The sequence below is a fragment of the Triticum dicoccoides genome, chromosome 3A, assembly GCF_002162155.2.
Source record: "Triticum dicoccoides isolate Atlit2015 ecotype Zavitan chromosome 3A, WEW_v2.0, whole genome shotgun sequence".
In the NCBI taxonomy this organism is placed as follows: Eukaryota; Viridiplantae; Streptophyta; class Magnoliopsida; order Poales; family Poaceae; genus Triticum; species Triticum dicoccoides.
In genome coordinates, this window is record NC_041384.1 from 666002502 (window position 1) to 666022882 (window position 20381).

General features: G+C 49.0%; 1 protein-coding gene and 1 non-coding gene across 2 annotated transcripts; one reads left to right on the plus strand and one right to left on the minus strand.

Moving 5' to 3' along the window:
• Positions 1 to 210: 210 nt before the first annotated feature.
• LOC119272809 (putative pentatricopeptide repeat-containing protein At5g13230, mitochondrial) lies at positions 211 to 7285 on the minus strand. The gene is made up of 4 exons (XM_037554193.1): positions 4653 to 7285; positions 4505 to 4576; positions 1789 to 1941; positions 211 to 1690 (listed from the first exon to the last, which is right to left on the minus strand). The coding sequence occupies exon 1, from the start codon at positions 7283 to 7285 to the stop codon at positions 4799 to 4801; it is 2487 nt and encodes an 828-aa protein (XP_037410090.1). The 3' UTR covers positions 211 to 1690; positions 1789 to 1941; positions 4505 to 4576; positions 4653 to 4798.
• A 271-nt stretch (positions 7286 to 7556) lies between these two features.
• On the plus strand, positions 7557 to 7659 carry LOC119273791. Its single transcript, XR_005134982.1, has one exon. It is a non-coding gene; the product is annotated as a U6 spliceosomal RNA (small nuclear RNA).
• The last annotated feature ends 12722 nt before the right edge of the window (positions 7660 to 20381 follow it).

The following is a 20381-nucleotide window of genomic DNA, read 5'->3' on the forward strand; positions in this document are numbered from 1 at the left end:
CAGCAAAGCACAGCTTGGTACCCGGCCTTTAACACACATGATGAAACAAAGTAGTACTGGTATTATTCTTTGTCTCCTTATTTGGTTATTAACCTGATTATTACAAACACTATATAGAATTGGACAAACAAACACTAATGCCACGTTATAAGATAGAAAAAGGTCGAATTTCAACAGTGTATAACATATAAATAAGATACAGGTGCACGTATGGCATATTTTGCTTTGGACGATCATGCATATAATGCATAAAGTCTCTACATGGGAAGTGGTAATGGACGAACATTAAATCTGTCAAAAAGTATTTCCTTTCCAACTTGCCATACTTAGTATTCTGTATGGCCTAATTCACCCTCGATCAATTGTCGGCTAGGATTTGATTCTCCCATCTTAAAATTTCCCACAGCAGTTTCTTTCAACTGCAGCTTGGAGCGCAAGAGCATTTTTTGTCTAAGAAAAAACTTGCCCTATACTAGGGAAGTGCATCCGGATGAGAGACGACATCCCCTTAGTGATTTTGTTCCTAAGAGACAACTTCTGCTCAGTGGCGGAGCTCGAAAGAAACAATTGGGCGGGCCAGACTAAAGGAGAGCAATTCTTTTTTCCAAATTATGAATCATAAGACATGTCACAAGATTGAGCTAGAAGATATGTCATCTCTTTTTCTTTTAAAGACCAAATCAATGCTTCTTTCAGTCTGATTTTCCTTGCCCATGACTACCTATATTGCAATTTGCATATGATCAAATCATCAGGCTATTACGTATTTATCAGTTTATCACTACTTCACTAGCAGGACTGATCACTGGATGTATGAAACTGAAAAAAAATTCCAAATAAAAGAATCAGGCTATTCCTTATTAAATTGCCCATGTACTGTACGTCTGTGCAGGGGCTGGGGGCTAAGTCATGAGAGCTCGCTCAGGAGTCAGGTCATGCGCTGCCCTATTTGAAGTTAGAGGAGATTAGGAGAACAACGGCAGGAATTGATGGCCGGCAGCACGCACGACGAACTGGTGGTCGGTGCATTATGGATTTATGGGCGGCGCCGCTGCGGTAGAGACCAGGGCAGGGGCGAGGGCGCGAGGCGAGATCCCAGCGACGGCGGGCGTCGCGCTGTGGTTTCTCCGCAAGAAGGGGGGCTGCGTGCGTCGCCGCGGCGGTTTCTCCGCGAGAAGGGGGCCGGTGCGCTCCCATTGCTCCACGGCGGTCGGCGGAGGCTACATGAGCGTGAGACAGAGAGGATGGGGAATTGGGGAGGACAGAGACGATGGGGAATTGGGGAGGCCTGTGCGTGAGACAGACGAGGAGACGAGATGTTGCCTGTGCGTGCGTGGGCTCAGTGTCAATGGGCTGGGCTACGATGACACATAGGTAAAAAAAAATTGGTCAAATTCCTGGGCGAGCCATGGCCCTGTTTTGCCCCTACAGAGCTCTGCCCCTGCTTCTGCTTCCATGTCCACTTCTTTGGAACCTTGTGCTTCCGATTATCACACACTGGATTCTTATATAGTTTTATGTCCTCCAGATTCACCGCTGCTTCCATGACACATCTGGCATAGCTAACAAATTTTTCTTCTGCTTTCAACCTACCATAGATTCTGAGCTCAGCCAGACTCTGGTGTTTCAAATTAGATGCAGATGGTTCCCACTCGAGTCCTTTGTCCTTCTCCTCGCTAAGTGGAGACATCTAAAAAGTTTGAACTTCTAAATGAGACAATACGCTCTGCAATTCCAACATGAGGTGGAACAAAAAAGAGAATTAAAGAATCGGTACAAAGAGGTTACCATGATGCCCAGTTCCTTCAGGGCAGGTGCACCTTGGAGTATGAACATTGTCCAGGTGAGATTGCATTCTTCAGAAATGTTAATCGAATTCACAAGCCTTAGTTTGTGGAACACCGGTAACAATTGTCTTCGAGCTTCTGGTTTTACCCAAATCTGCCACAAAAAAGGGATAATGCAGAATTGTTAACGAAAAATAATGATTACAACCTCTCCACAACACACATCACGCTGACAACACTGCGGACTTTCACAACACACATCACGCTGACAACACCGTGGACTTTCACTTGCCTTTTCGCACCAACCATCAACAACTTGATACAAACTCACACCACCCCAACTCACGCACACACCCAAGGTGGATACAACGGCGCTGAGCGCAGCAACACTACCCCTACCACTACAAGAGCTACCGGGGTCCTCAACCGTGAACACGCCACCGCGAAGAGACTAAGCTGCATACACCAGGAAGGGCACGAGCCCAGAGTGCCGCCACCACTCGAACCGAGGATCAGGGTTTCCCTTGGAGCAATACGACGGGCAATGAGGACCGCGACAGCGCCTTCAAGAAGGGAACGAACATCGCCGCCGCCGACCTGCCCGAAGGCAGGTCAGATTTTCACCCCAGCCAACACTCATTGCCCTCGACATAGGTACGGATGCTGCACCACCGCCACTAATCGTCACACCCCGGCCACCACGCCGTCCAGACGGCCATGGCCCCCGGGCAGCACCTGAGCACGAGCTCCGCCCACGAGCCCCGCGCTCCCACCTCCAGAGCCGCCGCCCCGGCATCCAAGACCATCCCACCCCCATCCACATCGAGCACCGACGCTAAGGCCAGAAAAGCAGGCCCTTTTGGTAAGACCGAGGCCCCGTCGGCCGGAGCAGGGCAGGGGGAGGCCACAGGCAGCTACCGGCCACGCCGCAGCCGCCACGCCATTTCTTGAACCGGGGCCAGGTCACCGTCGCCACCCCTGGCAACAACAAGACCTAGAGGCACCCCTGTCAATCCCTCAGAGCGCCCCTCCACCTGTCAAACGTGTCGCCAACCGCAGAGCCGAACACCCCATGAATCAGGAGGAGGGGGTCGAACCACCGCCATTGCTCCGCCACCTCGACCAGCCGAGAGGGCACCGGTCACGACAGCCGCCCGCAGACCTAGCCGCCCGCGGTCCGCTGCGCCGCAAGGCCAGATCTGGACGAGCCGCCACGGCCGCCATCACCAACCTCGGCCCACACCACCACCCACAGCCGCAGCGCCACCACCACCCACCACCAGCAGCCTGCACCGGCCACAACACGCCCCACGGTAGTCAGTGCCGCCCACGCCGGCGACGCGGGTGCAGCCGCCCGCCAAATCCACGCAGGGCCAGGATGCCGCCTCGACCACTGCCCAACTGCCCCGCTCGAGGTAGCCAGCCGCACCAACGGAGCCACCACGCCGCCTCCTGTCGACACCGGCGCGCCACCGCGACCCACCTGACCGCGACGCCCAGGCCCATCGAGGACGGCCCGCACCGCCCCCCACGCGCGTAGGGGCGAGAAGCCCCGCCGCCGCCTGCGCTGGCCGGGCTTCGCCTGGTCGCGCCCTGTGGCGGTGGCGGGGGAGGAGAGGATGCGGGAGGGGGAAGAAGTCCGGCGGCTAGGGTTTCCATATGTTATACCATATGCACCTACATTCCTGAACTTTAACTTAGGACAGTACATTCCCAATCTTAGGTGATAATATTTTTATCTAAAAGTAAGTATCTCTGAAACATCAAATATGCAACGTTTATGTATGTCTCATCGATCCTAAATTTACTGAGCTTCAATATTCGCACCTGGTCAACTTTTCAAAACTTCAGCACTAACCAGGAAAACAAATTGAAGGTGCCCTTCTACTGTCTGTTGTGATGTACAATGGTGTTCAGTTCGCTGATCCATTTCAGGATACCCAAGAAAATCATCGATGAAGGCAGTATCCACAGTTTGCCAAATAAATCCCTGTCCTCCGGAGAAAGATGAAATGTTCTAATCTCTTTTGCTATCATAGCCAAAACAACCCTTTCACTTTAATCTTCACTGATCATGACAAGGCAATTTCATGATCAGAGGGTTTCACCAGAAACCGCACAAAACCTGAAGTTTTCTGTATCCTTCAATGTAACATTCTGGAGAGGGCTATCAGGTTTAATCAGGGATGAGGCCCACCATTTGGCTTGTGCCAGTGCTCTGCGGTTGCGTGTTCTAATCCCAGTTGATTGGGATGTGCACTAATCTTTCTCTCTCTCTCCTTTTCTAGTGTGTGTTGTATCTTGCCCTCCTGGGTTATACTCCCTCCATTCCAGAATATAAGGTGTATTGGTTTCCGTGCAAGTCAACCATATGAATGTTTGACCAAGATTATAGAATAAAATAAAAACATCTGCAATACCTAATAGATTTAATATGAAACTACTTTTCATGATGGATCAAATGATATAAATTTCATATTGCGAATATTGATATATTTTTCTAAAAAAACTCGGTCAAACACACACTTGTTTGACTTTTGAAAAAACAAATACACCTTATATAAAGGAATGGAGGGGGTACTATCCTTTCTACCTTTTCAATACATCGAGACGCAAGCCTTTTGCATTTTCTCTAAAGAAAGACATTCTGGAGAGGGTACATATACATCACAATGAGATACGTTCATGAAAAACCGTTGGCTCTATTGCATGTTTACCTTTGCTCAGTCCAGATCAAGGCATCAAGCAAGCATTTCTTTTTGCAAATTATCCTGCTGATTGATGCCAACCTAGCACATTAAGGTAGAATTGATGAATACAAATGTTATTGAGAGATCAATACAGGATTTAGTTCACAAAGTGTACCTGGTACATGATTCACCTGAACAAAGAGTGCTCTTTTATGTCCAGCAAATCATCAACATAATCATTTCAATCAGCAATCCAGTATTACTAAAGGTGATGCAAATCAATGAGCAGCTCCCCTTAATACATGAATGGACAATAGAACATCACCAATAGTCACCACATGAGCATGTTCCCTTGTCAAAATGATGAAAGCGATTGATGTCTCTCACAATAATTTCTTGTTTGACTATTTTGGATATCACCTTAAATATGGCATGGCAATCCAAGCAGGAGCGCAAATTCTTCATTATCCGAATTGGATGTCCAGGCAGTGTCATCACAAGCCCATATGCTAAAGCCAATCTCTCACTATGCACCCACAGCATGCGAGCCTTTTGTTCCTCATCTACGTCATGCAACACTACGTTAGTATCAGGAACATAACCTGCCCTATGGGTTTTCAGGTTTAGCCATTCTAGCATAGCATGTATCACTCGCATATCTGGATGGTCTTCCAACCCTACTGAAAAGGCATGAACTTCACCCTTCATCTCAACCCAACTAAGACCAGTCTCCTTCCTTACACCTATATTCCTCATTGATTTCCTCAAAAGAGCAACTTCATCCAAATTTCCAGCTGCAGAATACATGTTTGATAGCAAGACATAAGTTGTCTCGTCTTGTGGTTCAATCTCAAGCACCTTCTCTGCAGAAAATCTCCCCAGATCCACATTTTTATGCACTATACAGGAGCTAAGCAATGCACGCCAAACCATAGCAGATGGTGCTGAAGGGATATCTCCAATAAAGTTCAGAGCATCATGCAGACGGCCAGCACGTCCTAGAAGCCTAACAATGCAAGTGTAATGCTCCATGGATGGTTTGATGCCATGATCAAGCTTCATAGAATTAAACAGAGAGAGTCCTTGGCTCACTAAACCCGTGCTACCATAGACAGACAGGAGAGCAACAAAAGTGATATCATTAGCTTGAATACCATTTTTGTTCATCCTGTCAAAAAGTTCTCGGGCCTGTGCAACATGTCCATGAACAGCATATCCTGAGATTATGGCATTCCATGAAATTAAATCATGTTCTTTCTGAGTTTCAAATATCTTGCGAGCATCTCTGATGCATCCACACTTTGCATATGAATCAATAAGTGAATTGCTTACAATAGTGTCACTGTTGAATGTGGATTTCTCAACCAAACAGTGAACCTGGCCAACATGATTGATGGATGCTGTGCTTGCGCAAGCCCGGAGCACGCTTGAGTATGTAACTTGAGTTGAAGGTGCTGTAGCAGCACGCATTTCACGGAATACAGTCAAAGCATCTTCTCCAAAACCAGACTGGCTGTAACCAACAATTATTGTGTTCCAGCTCACCTCGTTGGCATCCCGCAATGATGAGAAGATCTTGAGTGAGCTTTCCATGTCGCTGCACTTGGCATAGAGATCCATTAGTGCATTTCCAACAAATAACTCAGACTCATGACCAATCTTTATAGCATTGCTATGAATTTGCTCGCCTAGGTCCAAGAGGGGCATATTAGCACAAGCTTGCAGAACACTTGATAGACTAAATTCATTAGGCACCACAGAAGACCGCATCATTTTGATGAACAGCTCGAAGGCCTGCTCGTTCTGATTGCTCTGTGCGTACAGGGATATCATAAAACTCCAAAGTATCACATCATCATGGGGAACCATCTCAAAAGCCAAGCGGGCATCCTCAATACCCCCACATTTGGCATACATATCAAGCAGCGCACCACAAACGCGAGGCTCAGCATCATAAAGCGTTTTTATTGAACAGGCATGGATACCTTTGCCTAGCACAACCGACGACAAGCACACGGCAGCCCTGAGCACACTGGTGAGTGCAAAGGGGTTGATCTTAGAAACCGCCACCCTCATCTCCCGGAAAACCTCAAGCGCGTCCTCCGGGCGGTTATTCTCAGAATAGCAAGAAACCATAGCAGTCCAAGCAACGGCATCCTTACCCACGATCCGATCAAACAGGCGCCTTGCATCACCGACAGCCCCGCACATGGAGTAGGCGTCGATCAGCGCAGACCCGACAAAGGCGTTCTGGTCATGGCCCAGCTTGCACGCGCAAGCGTGCACGCCCCAGGCGAGCCCCAGAGCGTCCATGGCAACAACCAGCTTCAGCACCGAGGTGAGCACGAACTGGTTCACCTCGTGCCCCTCCCGCCGCAGCCTCCGGAACAGCGCCGTCGCCGGCTCAAACTCCCCCCGCAGCGCATGGGCCTGGAGGAGCGTGACGAAAGACACCATGTTCCGCTCCGGCAGCCCGTCGAACACCCTGCGCGCGCCGGCGAAGGGCCCGAGCTTGGCGTACAGGTTGATCAGGACGTTGGCGCAGAAGAGGTCGAGGCTGCCGCCCCGCACGACGTGGCCGTGCACGGCGCGGCCGCCGCGGGCGTCGCCGCGCGCGACGCAGCCCTGCAGCTGCCTGGCGCACGCGTGCGCGTCGACCCCGGGCCCGCGCCCGGGTTCGGGGAGGGCGAGCGAGGTGAGCTCGTCGTCGAGCCACTGCAGCGCCGCGTTGGCCGCGAGGTCGCGGCGGGGCGGGCGCGTGTGGTGAGAGACGGCCGGGAGGAGGCGGCGGCTCGCACGCCGGATCATCGCCCGTGGCGGGACTGGCGGGCGGCAGCGGCAGCGCACCGACTAGAATTTTTTTTTGGTCCCAGTTATTACAGTCCAAATGTCCCAACCCCCACCCGGTTGGGCCCCAGTCTACCGAATTAGGGCCGCGGAAGAGGATGCAGCCCACGCGAGGCGCTGGTGCTGGAGACCGGCGAGGCGGATGGCAACAGACCAGCCGATGTTTAGTACCACCTCGGCTACCGAAGAGACCTACACCCAGCTTATAAGCCCGCTTGCGATAGCTAAATCTGTCCCTTCGGGGACATCCGATAAAATTGGAACGATACAGAGAAGATTAGCATGGCCCCTGCGCAAGGATGACACGCACAAATCGAGAAATGGTCCAAATTTTTTTTAGGTTTCGCGCGCAGGTCCTTTTTCTTCTCACACATATGGCCCTGGTATCTTACTTCCACACCCTCGCTTCTTTGTGAACGCTTACAGATAGGTCCTTTCTTCTATTTGTAGCCCCCTGATTTGTTTACAACGCAGTCCTGTTGGTGTTGGAGCTTCACTTGCGAACTGGTCCTCCAACTTTTCTTTTAAGATATATACAGTCCTCTTGGCAATTCGCTTGTACGTTGGGCACAACTGTGGTTCAATTTTGTGAACCAACTTGGCAGCTCCTTTATGCAGCCTGTTGTCGGTTTCCTCCTGTAACTTTTCTGAAACACTATATGTGGACTTTTTTATGAGCAACGATATATGACGAGACATATTTTTGGATCACTTTTTGCTGCTAACATATACGGTATACATTGATGATTCATGTTATTTCGTTCGATTAAGAGCATATTTGAAGGAGAAGAGAAATGTGCCATTGTTGACTACAAACTGATACTCCAGCACAATTTCCTCATGTAATTGTACCAGTTAAATGCACAGAGGGCACGAACATGCATTTTACTGGATAACGATGCTCAACATCTCTCTCGTCATTTAAATTCCTCGTGGCAAGTTGGTAAGCACAAATAACAAGTTTCCAACACAGACACGTGCGGGCCTTCAAATAAACAGAATTGGCACGAAATTTGCAATACAAAACTTTTGGTACTAATTTTGGAGAAGAAGATGGAATCACAAAGATAAATTTTTGATAGATGCGCGAATAACCACCAAAGGAGTTGATTACCAGCCAAAAGAGGTTCGTGGCATTGTGTAACCAACCGGCATTCTTGAGATATAGGCTTGTTTGTTTGCGCTGCGGCTTCTCCCAAAGCAGTTGTAAACTTGCTATGCTAAGAAAGGGGCTGCGATGAAACTTAGTTGTTTACGTCAAAAATGAATGTTAGTTGTTTGGCAACATAATCGTGGAAGTTGATGAGAAGGCAGAAACGCCCCAAAGCGCGCCCACATCCACCTCCCAGCAATGCGCCCTCCCCTGTTCCTCCTACGCTACGTGCGCATTGATCGACTCTGCCTTGCACTTCATCGCCGTGAAGTGCGCCTACCAAAAGTTGGTTTCTAAAGCCCAAACAAACGAGGCCACAGGGATGCATGTGTTAAGAGTTAATACTTTACATGCACTCCAATCTGATGAATCTTGATCTTGTAGAACTCTCGCATATTGTGCACATATAAATACAATGACGTGACCTCCCCTGAAAGGTCAAGACGCTTACCCACCTTCCTTCTCAATTCATAGAATGCGAGTAAATTGCACAAATCCATCATTTTGAAAGTCAGCTTTGCTAAAACCACTACAATACATTTTTTTTCTTCAAAAAACACCATGTCTTCGGTAATCTTTTTGCAAAAAATACTGATCGGCGGATCGGGCTCAGGTAAGCTTGTTTATGACAGGTGGGGGCCGCCAGTCAGACTGACATGGCAACACTTAACATTTTATGCGTAACAGCGACAATTGGTAATGATAACATCATGAGTGAGACTGTGGGGTCCACCTGTCATTGAAAGAAAAGAAGAAAAAATTCAGTTCATCTTATCACTATACCACCAAATCGCCCCAAATCTCAGTTCACCAAGCCGCCGCCGCCCGTCCCGCCGCCGGCCGAGGCAAAGTCCACTGTCGCCGGCGCTGTGCCCAGGTGCACGCAAAGGTCGTTGCCCATCTGTTCATGCCAGGGGCTACCGTCACCCGTTCTAACCCAGGCCGCGGCAGGGGCTGCCGTCGCCCGTCCCGACCGCGACCGTGGCAGGGGCTGTCGTCGCCCGTCCCGACCCCGGCCGAGGCAGGCGCCGCCGTTGCCGCTCCAAGGGGGAGCAGAGGACGCCGCCCGTCCCGCCCCCAGCCGAGGGCGGCCTTCCGCCATGCGCCGAGAATGCCGTCGCCGTTGCCGCACCGAGGGGAAAGCAGAGGACGCCGCCCTGTTGGGGAACGTTGCAGAAAACAAAAAATTTCCTACGGTTTCACCAAGATCCATCTAGGAGTTCATCTAGCAACGAGTGATTAGATGCATCTACGTACCTTGTAGATCGTGAGCGGAATCGTTCAAAGAACGGGGATGAGGGAGTCGTACTCGACGTGATTCGAATCATCGAAGATCCTAGCACCGAACGGACGGCACCTCCGCATTCAACACACGTACGGAACAGCCACGTCTCCCCCTTCTTGATCCAGCAAGGGGGAAGGAGAGGTTGAGGGAGATGGCTCCAGCAGCAGCACGACGGCGTGGTGGTGATGGAGCTGCAGTACTCCGGCAGGGCTTCGCCAAGCACTATGGAGGAGGAGGATGTGTTGGAGAGGGAGAGGGAGGCACCAAAGATCAAGGTAAAAAGTCCTCCATCTCCCCACTATATATAGGAGAGCCAAGGAGGGGGGGGCGCCGGCCCTAGGAGATCTAATCTCCTAGGGTGGTGCGGCCAAGGGGAGGAATCCCTCCTCCCCAAGGCACCTAGGAGGTGCCTTCCCCTCCTAGGACTCTTCCTCCTTGAAACCCTAGGTGCATGGGCCTCTTGGGGCTGGTTCCCTTGGCCCATGTAGGCCAAGACGCACCCCCTACAGCCCATGTGGCCCCCCGGGACAGGTGGCCCCACCCGGTGGACCCCCGGAACCCTTCCGGTGGTCCCGGTACAATACCGGTGACCCCGAAACTTGTCCCGATGCCTGAAATAGCACTTCCTATATATAATTCTTTACCTCCGAACCATTTTGGAACTCCTCGTGACGTCCGGGATCTCATCTGGGACTCCGAACAACATTCGGGTTACTGCATATACATATCCCTACAACCCTAGCGTCACCGAACCTTAAGTGTGTAGACCCTACGGGTTCGGGAGACATGTAGACATGACCGAGATTGCTCTCCGGCCAATAACCAACAGCGGGATCTGGATACCCATGTTGTCTCCCACATGCTCCTCGATGATCTCATCGGATGAACCACGATGTCGAGGATTCAAGCAACCCCGTATACAATTCCCTTTGTCAATCGGTATGTTACTTGCCCGAGATTCGATCGTCGGTATCCCAATACCTCGTTCAATCTCATTACCGGCAAGTCACTTTACTCGTACCGTAATGCATGATCCCGTGACCAGACACTTGGTCACTTTGAGCTCATTATGATGATGCATTCTCGAGTGGGCCCAGTGATACCTCTCCGTCATACGGAGTGACAAATCCCAGTCTTGATCCGTGTAAACCCAACAGACACTTTCGGAGATACCCGTAGTATACCTTTATAGCCACCCAGTTATGTTGTGACGTTTGGCACACCCAAAGCACTCCTACGGTATCCGGGAGTTACACGATCTCATGGTCTAAGAAAAAGATACTTGACATTGGAAAACTCTAGCAAACGAACTATACGATCTTATGCTATGTTTAGGATTGGGTCTTGTCCATCACATCATTCTCCTAATGATGTGATCTCGTTATCAATGACATCCAATGTCCATAGTCAGGAAACCATGACTATCTGTTGATCAACGAGCTAGTCAACTAGAGGCTTACTAGGGACATGTTGGTGTCTATTATTCACACATGTATTACGATTTCCGGATAATACAATTATAGCATGAACAAAGACAATTATCATGAACAAGGAAATATAATAATAATGCTTTTATTATTGCCTCTAGGGCATATTTCCAACAGTCTCCTAATTGCACTAGAGTCAATAATCTAGTTACATTGTGATGAATTGAACACCCATGGAATTCTGGTGTTGATCATGTTTTGCTCTAGGGAGAGGTTTAGTCAACGGATCTGCTACATTCAGGTCCGTATGTACTTTACAAATATCTATGTCTCCATTTTGAACATTTTCACGAATGGAGTTGAAGCGACGCTTGATGTACCTTTGTCTTCTTGTGAAACCTCGGCTCCTTGGCAAGTGCAATAGCTCCAATGTTGTCACAGAAGAGCTTGATCGGCCCCGACACATTGGGTATGACTCCTAGGTCGGTGATGAACTCCTTCACCCAAATTGCTTCATGCGCTGCCTCCGAAGCTGCCATGTATTCCGCTTCACATGTAGATCCTGCCACGACGCTCTGCTTGCAACTGCACCAGCTTACTGCCCCACCATTCAAAATATACACGTATCCGGTTTGTGACTTAGAGTCATCCAGATCTATGTCGAAGCTAGCATCGATGTAACCCTTTACGACGAGCTCTTCGTCACCTCCATAAACGAGAAACATTTCCTTAGTCCTTTTCAGGTACTTCAGGATATTCTTGACCGCTGTCCAGTGTTCCTTGCCGGGATTACTTTGGTACCTTCCTACCAAACTTACGGCAAGGTTTACATCAGGTCCGGTACACAGCATGGCATACATAATAGAACCTATGGCTGAGGCATAGGGGATGATACTTATCTCTTCTATATCTTCTGCCGTGGTCAGACATTGAGCTGAGCTCAATTTCACACCTTGCAACACAGGCAAGAACCCCTTCTTAGACTGATCCATATTGAACTTCTTCAATATCTTATCAAGGTATGTGCTTTGTGAAAGACCTATGAGGCGTCTTGATCTATCTCTATAGATCTTGATGCCTAATATAAAAGCAGCTTCTCCAAGGTCCTTCATTGAAAAACTTTTATTCAAGTAGGCCTTAATGTTGTCCAAGAGTTCTATATCATTTCCCATCAAAAGTATGTCATCTACATATAATATGAGAAATGCTACAGAGCTCCCACTCACTTTCTTGTAAACGCAGGCTTCTCCATAAGTCTGCGTAAACACAAACGCTTTGATCATCTCATCAAAGCGAATGTTCCAACTCCGAGATGCTTGCACCAGCCCATAAATCGAGCGTTGGAGCTTGCACACCTTGTCAGCATTCTTAGGATCGACAAAACCTTCCGGCTGCATCATATACAATTCTTCCTTAAGGAAACCATTAAGGAATGCCGTTTTGACGTCCATCTGCCATATTTCATAATCATAAAATGCGGCAATTGCTAACATGATTCGGACGGACTTCAGCTTCGCTACCGGTGAGAAAGTCTCATCGTAGTCAACCCCTTGAACTTGTCGATAACCCTTAGCGACAAGGCGAGCTTTATAGATGGTCACATTACCATCCGCGTCTGTCTTTTTATTAAAGATCCATTTATTTTCTATGGCTCGCCGCTCAACGGGCAAGTTAGTCAAAATCCATACTTCGTTTTCATACATGGATCCTATCTCGGATTTCATGGCTTCTAGCCATTTGCCGGAATCTGGGCCCGCCATCGCTTCTTCATAGTTCGAAGGTTCACCGTTGTCTAACAACATGATTTGCAAGACAGGGTTGCCGTACCACTCTGGTGCGGAACATGTCCTTGTGGACCTTTGAATTTCAGTAGGAGCTTGATCAGAAGTATCTTTATCATCATCATTAACTTCCTCTCTTGTCGGTGCAGGCACCTCAAGAACATTTTCTTGAGTTGCGCCTTTTTTCGGTTCAAGAGGTAATACTTCATCAAGGTCTACTTTCCTCCCACTTACTTCTTTCGAGAGAAACTCCTTCTCTAGAAAGGATCCATTCTTGGCAACAAAAATCTTGCCTTCGGATCTGAGGTAGAAGGTATACCCAATAGTTTCTTTAGGGTATCCTATGAAGACGCATTTTTCTGATTTGGGTTCGAGCTTTTCAGGTTGAAGTTTCTTGACATAAGCATCGCATCCCCAAACTTTTAGAAACGACAGATTAGGTTTCTTCCCAAACCATAATTCAAACGGTGTCGTCTCAACGGATTTCGACGGAGCCCTATTTAAAGTGAATGCGGCAGTTTCTAAAGCATAGCCCCAAAAAGATAGCGGTAAATCGGCAAGAGACATCATAGATCGCACCATATCTAATAGAGTGCGATTACGACGTTCGGACACACCATTACGCTAAGGTGTTCCAGGCGGCGTGAGCTGTGAAACTATTCCACATTTTTTTAAGTGTGTGCCAAACTCATGACTCAAGTATTCTCCTCCACGATCTGATCGCAGGAACTTGATTTTCCTGTCACATTGATTCTCAACCTCACTCTGAAATTTCTTGAACTTTTCAAATGTCTCAGACTTGTGTTTCATTAAGTAGACATACCCATATCTACTTAAGTCATCAGTGAGGGTGAGAACATAACGATAGCCACCGCGAGCCTCAACACTCATTGGACCGCACACATCAGTATGTATGATTTCCAATAAGTTGGTTGCTCGCTCCATTGTTCCTGAGAACGGAGTCTTGGTCATTTTACCCATGAGGCATGGTTCGCACGTGTCAAATGATTCATAATTAAGAGACTCTAAAAGTCTATCAGCATGGAGCTTCTTCATGCGTTTGACACCTATGTGACCAAGGCGGCAGTGCCACAAGTATGTGGGACTATCATTGTCAATCTTACATCTTTTGGTACTCACACTATGAACATGTGTAGCATTACGCTTGAGATTCATTAAGAATAAACCATTCACCATCGGAGCATGACCATAAAACATATCTCTCATATAAATAGAACAACCATTATTCTCGGATTTAAATGAGTAGCCATCTCAAATTAAACGAGATCCCGATACAATGTTCATGCTCAAAGCTGGCACTAAATAACAATTATTGAGGTTTAAAACTAATCCCATAGGTAAATGTAGAGGTAGTGTGCCGACGGCGATCACATTGACCTTGGAACCATTCCCGACGCGCATCGTCACCTCGTCCTTCGCCAGTCTCCGCTTATTCCGCAGCTCCTGTTTTGAGTTACAAATGTGAGCAACTGCACCGGTATCAAATACCCAGGAGCTACTACGAGTACTGGTAAGGTACACATCAATTACATGTATATCACATATACCTTTTGTTTTGCCGGCCTTCTTGTCCGCTAAGTATTTGGGGCAGTTCCGCTTCCAGTGACCACTTTCCTTGCAATAAAAGCACTCAGTCTCGGGCTTGGGTCCATTCTTTGGCTTCTTCCCGGCAGCTTGCTTGCCAGGCGCGGCAACTCCCTTGCCGTCCTTCTTGAAGTTCTTTTTACCCTTGCCCTTCTTGAACTTAGTGGTTTTATTCACCATCAACACTTGATGTTCCTTCTTGACTTCTACCTCTGCTGATTTCAGCATAGCAAATACTTCAGGAATGGTCTTTTCCATCCCCTGCATATTGAAGTTCATCACAAAGCTCTTGTAGCTTGGTGGAAGCGACTGGAGGATTCTGTCAATGACCGCGTCATCCGGGAGATTAACTCCCAGCTGAGTCAAGCGGTTATGTAACCCAGACATAGTGAGTATGTGCCCACTGACAGAACTATTTTTCTCCATCTTACAGCTGAAGAATTTGTCAGAGACCTCATATCTCTCGACCCGGGCATGAGCTTGAAAAACCATTTTCAGCTCTTCGAACATCTCATATGCTCCATATCTCTCAAAACGCTTTTGGAGCCCCGGCTCTAAGCTGTAAAGCATGCCGCACTGAACGAGGGAGTAGTCATCGGTACGCGCCTGCCAAGCGTTCATAACGTCTTGTTCTGCAGGGAGAACAGGTGCATCACCTAGCGGTGCTTGTAGGACATAATCTTTCTTGGCAGCTATGAGGATGATCCTCAGGTTCCGGACCCAGTCCGTGCAGTTGCTGCCATCGTCTTTCAGCTTGGTTTTCTCTAGGAACACGTTGAAGTTGAGGACTACGTTGGCCATTTGATCTACAAGACATATTGTAAATATTTTTAGACTAAGTTCATGATAATTATGTTCATCTAATCAAATTATTCAATGAACTCCCACTTAGATAGACATCCCTCCTGTCATCTAAGTATAACATGATCCGAGTTAACTAGGCCGTGTCCGATCATCACGTGAGACGGACTAGTCAACATCGGTGAACATCTTCATGTTGATCGTATCTTCTATACGACCCATGCTCGACCTTTCGGTCTTCTGTGTTCCGAGGCCATGTCTGTACACATGCTAGGCTCGTCAAGTCAACCTAAGTGTTTTGCATGTGTAAATCTGTCTTACACCCGTTGTATGTGAACGTTAGAATCTATCACACCCGATCATCACGTGGTGCTTTGAAACAACGAACTGTCGCAACGGTGCACAGTTAGGAGGAACACTTTCTTGAAATTATTATGAGGGATCATCTTATTTACTACCGTCGTTCTAAGTAAACAAGATGAAAAACATGATAAACATCACATGCAATCAAATAATAATAGTGACATGATATGGCCAATATCACATAGCTCCTTTGATCTCCATCTTGGGGCTCCATGATCATCTTGTCACCGGCATGACACCATGATCTCCATCATCATGATCTCCATCATCGTGTCTCCATGAAGTTCCTCGCCAACTATTACTTCTACTACTATGGCTAACGCGTTTAGCAATAAAGTAAAGTAATTTACATGGCGTTTCTCAATGACACGCAGGTCATACAAAAAATAAAGACAACTCCTATGGCTCCTGCCGGTTGTCATACTCATCGACATGCAAGTCGTGATTCCTATTACAATAGCATGAACATCTCATACATCACATATAGATCATTCATCATTCATCACAACTTTGGCCATATCATATCACAAAGCACTTGCTGCAAAAACAAGTTAGACGTCCTCTAATTGTTGTTGCAAGTTTTACGTGGCTGAAGTAGGGTTCTAGCAAGAATGTTTTCTTACCTACGTGAAAGCCACAACGTGATTTGTCAACTTCTATTTACCCTTCATAAGGACCCTTTTCATCGAATCTGCTCCAACTAAAGTGGGAGAGACAGACACCCGCCAGCCACCTTATGCAACTTGTGCATGTTAGTCGGTGGAACCGGTCTCACGTAAGCGTACGTGTAAGGTTGGTCCGGGCCGCTTCATCCCACAATACCGTTGAAGCAAGATAAGACTAGTAGCGGAAAGAAAGTTGACAACATCAACGCCCACAACAAATTGTGTTCTACTCGTGCAAGAGAACTACGCATAGACCTAGCTCATGATGCCACTGTTGGGGAACGTTGCAGAAAATAAAAAATTTCCTACGGTTTCACCAAGATCCATCTAGGAGTTCATCTAGCAACGAGTGATTAGATGCATCTACGTACCTTGTAGATCGCGAGCGGAAGCGTTCAAAGAACGGGGATGAGGGAGTCGTACTCGACGTGATTCGAATCACCGAAGATCCTAGCACCGAACGGACGGCACCTCCGCGTTCAACACACGTACGGAACAGCCACGTCTCCTCCTTCTTGATCCAGCAAGGGGGAAGGAGAGGTTGAGGGAGATGGCTCCAGCAGCAGCACGATGGCGTGGTGGTGATGGAGCTGCAGTACTCCGGCAGGGCCTCGCCAAGCACTATGGAGGAGGAGGATGTGTTGGAGAGGGAGAGGGAGGCACCAAAGATCAAGGTAAAAAGTCCTCCATCTCCCCACTATATATAGGAGGGCCAAGGGGGGGGGGCGCCGGCCCTAGGAGATCTAATCTCCTAGGGTGGTGCGGCCAAGGGGAGGAATCCCTCCTCCCAAGGCACCTAGGAGGTGCCTTCCCCTCCTAGGACTCTTCCTCCTTGAAACCCTAGGCGCATGGGCCTCTTGGGGCTGGTGCCCTTGGCCCATGTAGGCCAAGGCACACCCCCTACAGCCCATGTGGCCCCCCGGGACAGGTGGCCCCACCCGGTGGATCCCCGGGACCCTTCCGGTGGTCCCGGTACAATACCGGTGACCCCAAAACTTGTCCCGATGCCCGAAATAGCACTTCCTATATATAATTCTTTACCTCCGGACCATTTCGGAACTCCTCGTGACGTCCGGGATCTCATCCGGGACTCTGAACAACATTCGGGTTACTGCATATACATATCCCTACAACCCTAGTGTCACCGAACCTTTAGTGTGTAGACCCTGCGGGTTCGGGAGACATGTAGACATGACCGAGATCGCTCTCCGGCCAATAACCAACAGTGGGATCTGGATACCCATGTTGGCTCCCACATGCTCTCGATGATCTCATCGGATGAACCACGATGTCGAGGATTCAAGCAACCCCGTATACAATTCCCTTTGTCAATCGGTATGTTACTTGCCTGAGATTCGATCGTCGGTATCCCAATACCTCGTTCAATCTCGTTACCGGCAAGTCACTTTACTCGTACCGTAACGCATGATCCCGTGACCAGACACTTGGTCACTTTGAGCTCATTATGATGATGCATTACCGAGTGGGCCCAGTGATACCTCTCTGTCATACGGAGTGACAAATCCCAGTCTTGATCCGTGTCAACCCAACAGACACTTTCAGAGATACCCGTAATATACCTTTATAGCCACCCAGTTACGTTGTGACGTTTGGCACACCCAAAGCACTCCTACGGTATCCGGGAGTTACACGATCTCATGGTCTAAGGAAAAGATACTTGACATTGGAAAACTCTAGCAAACGAACTATACGATCTTATGCTATGTTTAGGATTGGGTCTTGTCCATCACATCATTCTCCTAATGATGTGATCTCGTTATCAATGACATCCAATGTCCATAGTCAGGAAACCATGACTATCTGTTGATCAACGAGCTAGTCAACTAGAGGCTTACTAGGGACATGTTGGTGTCTATTATTCACACATGTATTATGATTTCCGGATAATATAATTATACCATGAACAAAGACAATTACCATGAACAAGGAAATATAATAATAATGCTTTTATTATTGCCTCTAGGGCATATTTCCAACACGCCCGTCCCGCCCCCGGTTGAGGAGCGCCCTTCCGCCACGCGCCGAGGACGCCGTGCGCGCACTCCAGGACGACTGCATCGCCGGGGTCGCCTACCTCATCCAGGTCCCGCCGGTGCTCGCGGCCGTCGCTCGTGACAGAGGAGCAGGAATCCGAGATGTAGAGGGGGATGCGGCTCGATTCTTGTTGGATCCGACGCGAGAGCTGGTTAATTGCGACGAATTTTGTGGAGCTCAGGGCCATGGCAATGGGCGACGGCGGCGCTCCTGCATGCTGCCCTGCTGGTTCGAGGGAGGGAGAGAGAAACTATGATGAAATGCTGACAAGTGGGCCCATGTCCAGCAAAAGGACGGTTCAACGTAACAGTGTTAGAAATTGATGCCACATCAGCCTGACTAGTGGGCCACATCTGTCATAAACGTGCTCAGTCAAGGCAAATACGCTGATCAGTGTTATTTACAAAAAGATTACAATAGACACGGTGTTTTCTGCAAAAAAAATGTATTGTAGTGGTTTTCGCAAAGCTGACCTTCAAAGTGATGGTTTTATGTAATTTACTCACAGAATGCTCAAAAGGTCTTTTGAAAATTCTATGAATCAAAGAGTGGGATGTCTATGTATATGCGAGAGAAAACTAAAATCATCCTAAATTGAGCAGAAGAACTAACTAAATACAAACACATAGCACGAAGAAATTACTAGGGCCCAATGTTGGAAAGAACAAGATCCAGATTCTCATCTCGAACCAAAATTGCAAAAAACCATCACAATTGGAGACCCTAATTCACAAAACCACCATCTTTCGTTTTTTTTTTTTCAAAAAACCACCACCATTGTGCTGACAGTTTTCACACTGAACAAGCAATTAGAGTTGTTTGAGTGAAAATCTGACAAGTGGGTCCCAATGACAGGTGCCACGTGGCCCGGGTAAAGACGGTGCTCGTTACACGCCGTTAGAAAGTTTCGCTCCATGTTAAGTTAGACGTAGGACCCACCCATCAGTGTGCTTGCTCCTCCCTCTTTTTTCAAGCATTCTTACAAACACCTCCCGTGCGCCGCCATCGTCCTCTCCATCACGGAGCTCGAGCTGCTCATCCAGGGGTTCGGGCAAAGCTGGCGTCGGTGCGGAGTCCTCGCCGACTGATGGCGTCGGACACGGCGTGAGGTGGCGGCGCAGCCATGGCCGTAGCCGGCAAGGTGGCTGGTCGTGGCACAGCCGGGTCATGCGCGCGGCTCCGTCCGTAGCCGGCGGCGAGCGGAGCGTGGAGCAGGATACATGAGGAGGAGGGGAAGCGCGCGGGGACGAGCTGGAGGTGGCTTGCCACAGCCGGCGAGGTGGGTAGTCGTGGCCGAGCCGAGCGGCATGGTGCGGTAGGACGCCCCCGGAGAGCACTGCCTTGCTACTGCGTAGCCACCGCTAACGAATCGCCGCCAGACCATGTCCATGAGCTCCGCCTCCTCGCGCTGATATCCCTCGCCGACGGATTCGAGCAGGGACGCCCGGAGACGACCGAATCGAGCTTTTCTCCGCTGCTTGCACCGGCCGCTCCTCGCCGTCAATTCGCCGCCTCCAAGCCTTCCCAGTACCCACTGAGCTCTCCCGCCGCATCGAAGTGAGCTGCTCTCAGTTTCCCCCCATCTTCTCTGCTCTATTTCGCGCCGTAGCGCCATCCCCCAAGAGCTCCGAGCACGACCACCGCCATGGCCGACGAACTCAAGCAGGTCGTGCTTCCCTGCCTAGTCCTGTAGTCTAGTAGCATGCGCAGGCTCCAGGAGCTCCTTCGATTCCCCTGAGAACCTCTTCGTCTCACCCCTGTCGTGGTCTGCTCCCGGCGGCCTCCTGCAGTCCGGCGACGGCTGCTTCGTCGGCCAGAGGCCCGTATAGGAACAGGAGCTTTTGGGCATGTCCTGCATCCATATTCAGCTTGTGGCCGGAGGCCATGGCAAGCGGCCGAGCGTGCTGCTGCGTGGCGCAGGA

Excerpts from the sequence above, each read along its gene's own strand:
- LOC119272809 (XM_037554193.1), bottom strand. The coding sequence starts at position 7,285 with ATGATCCGGCGTGCGAGCCGCCGCCTCCTCCCGGCCGTCTCTCACCAC.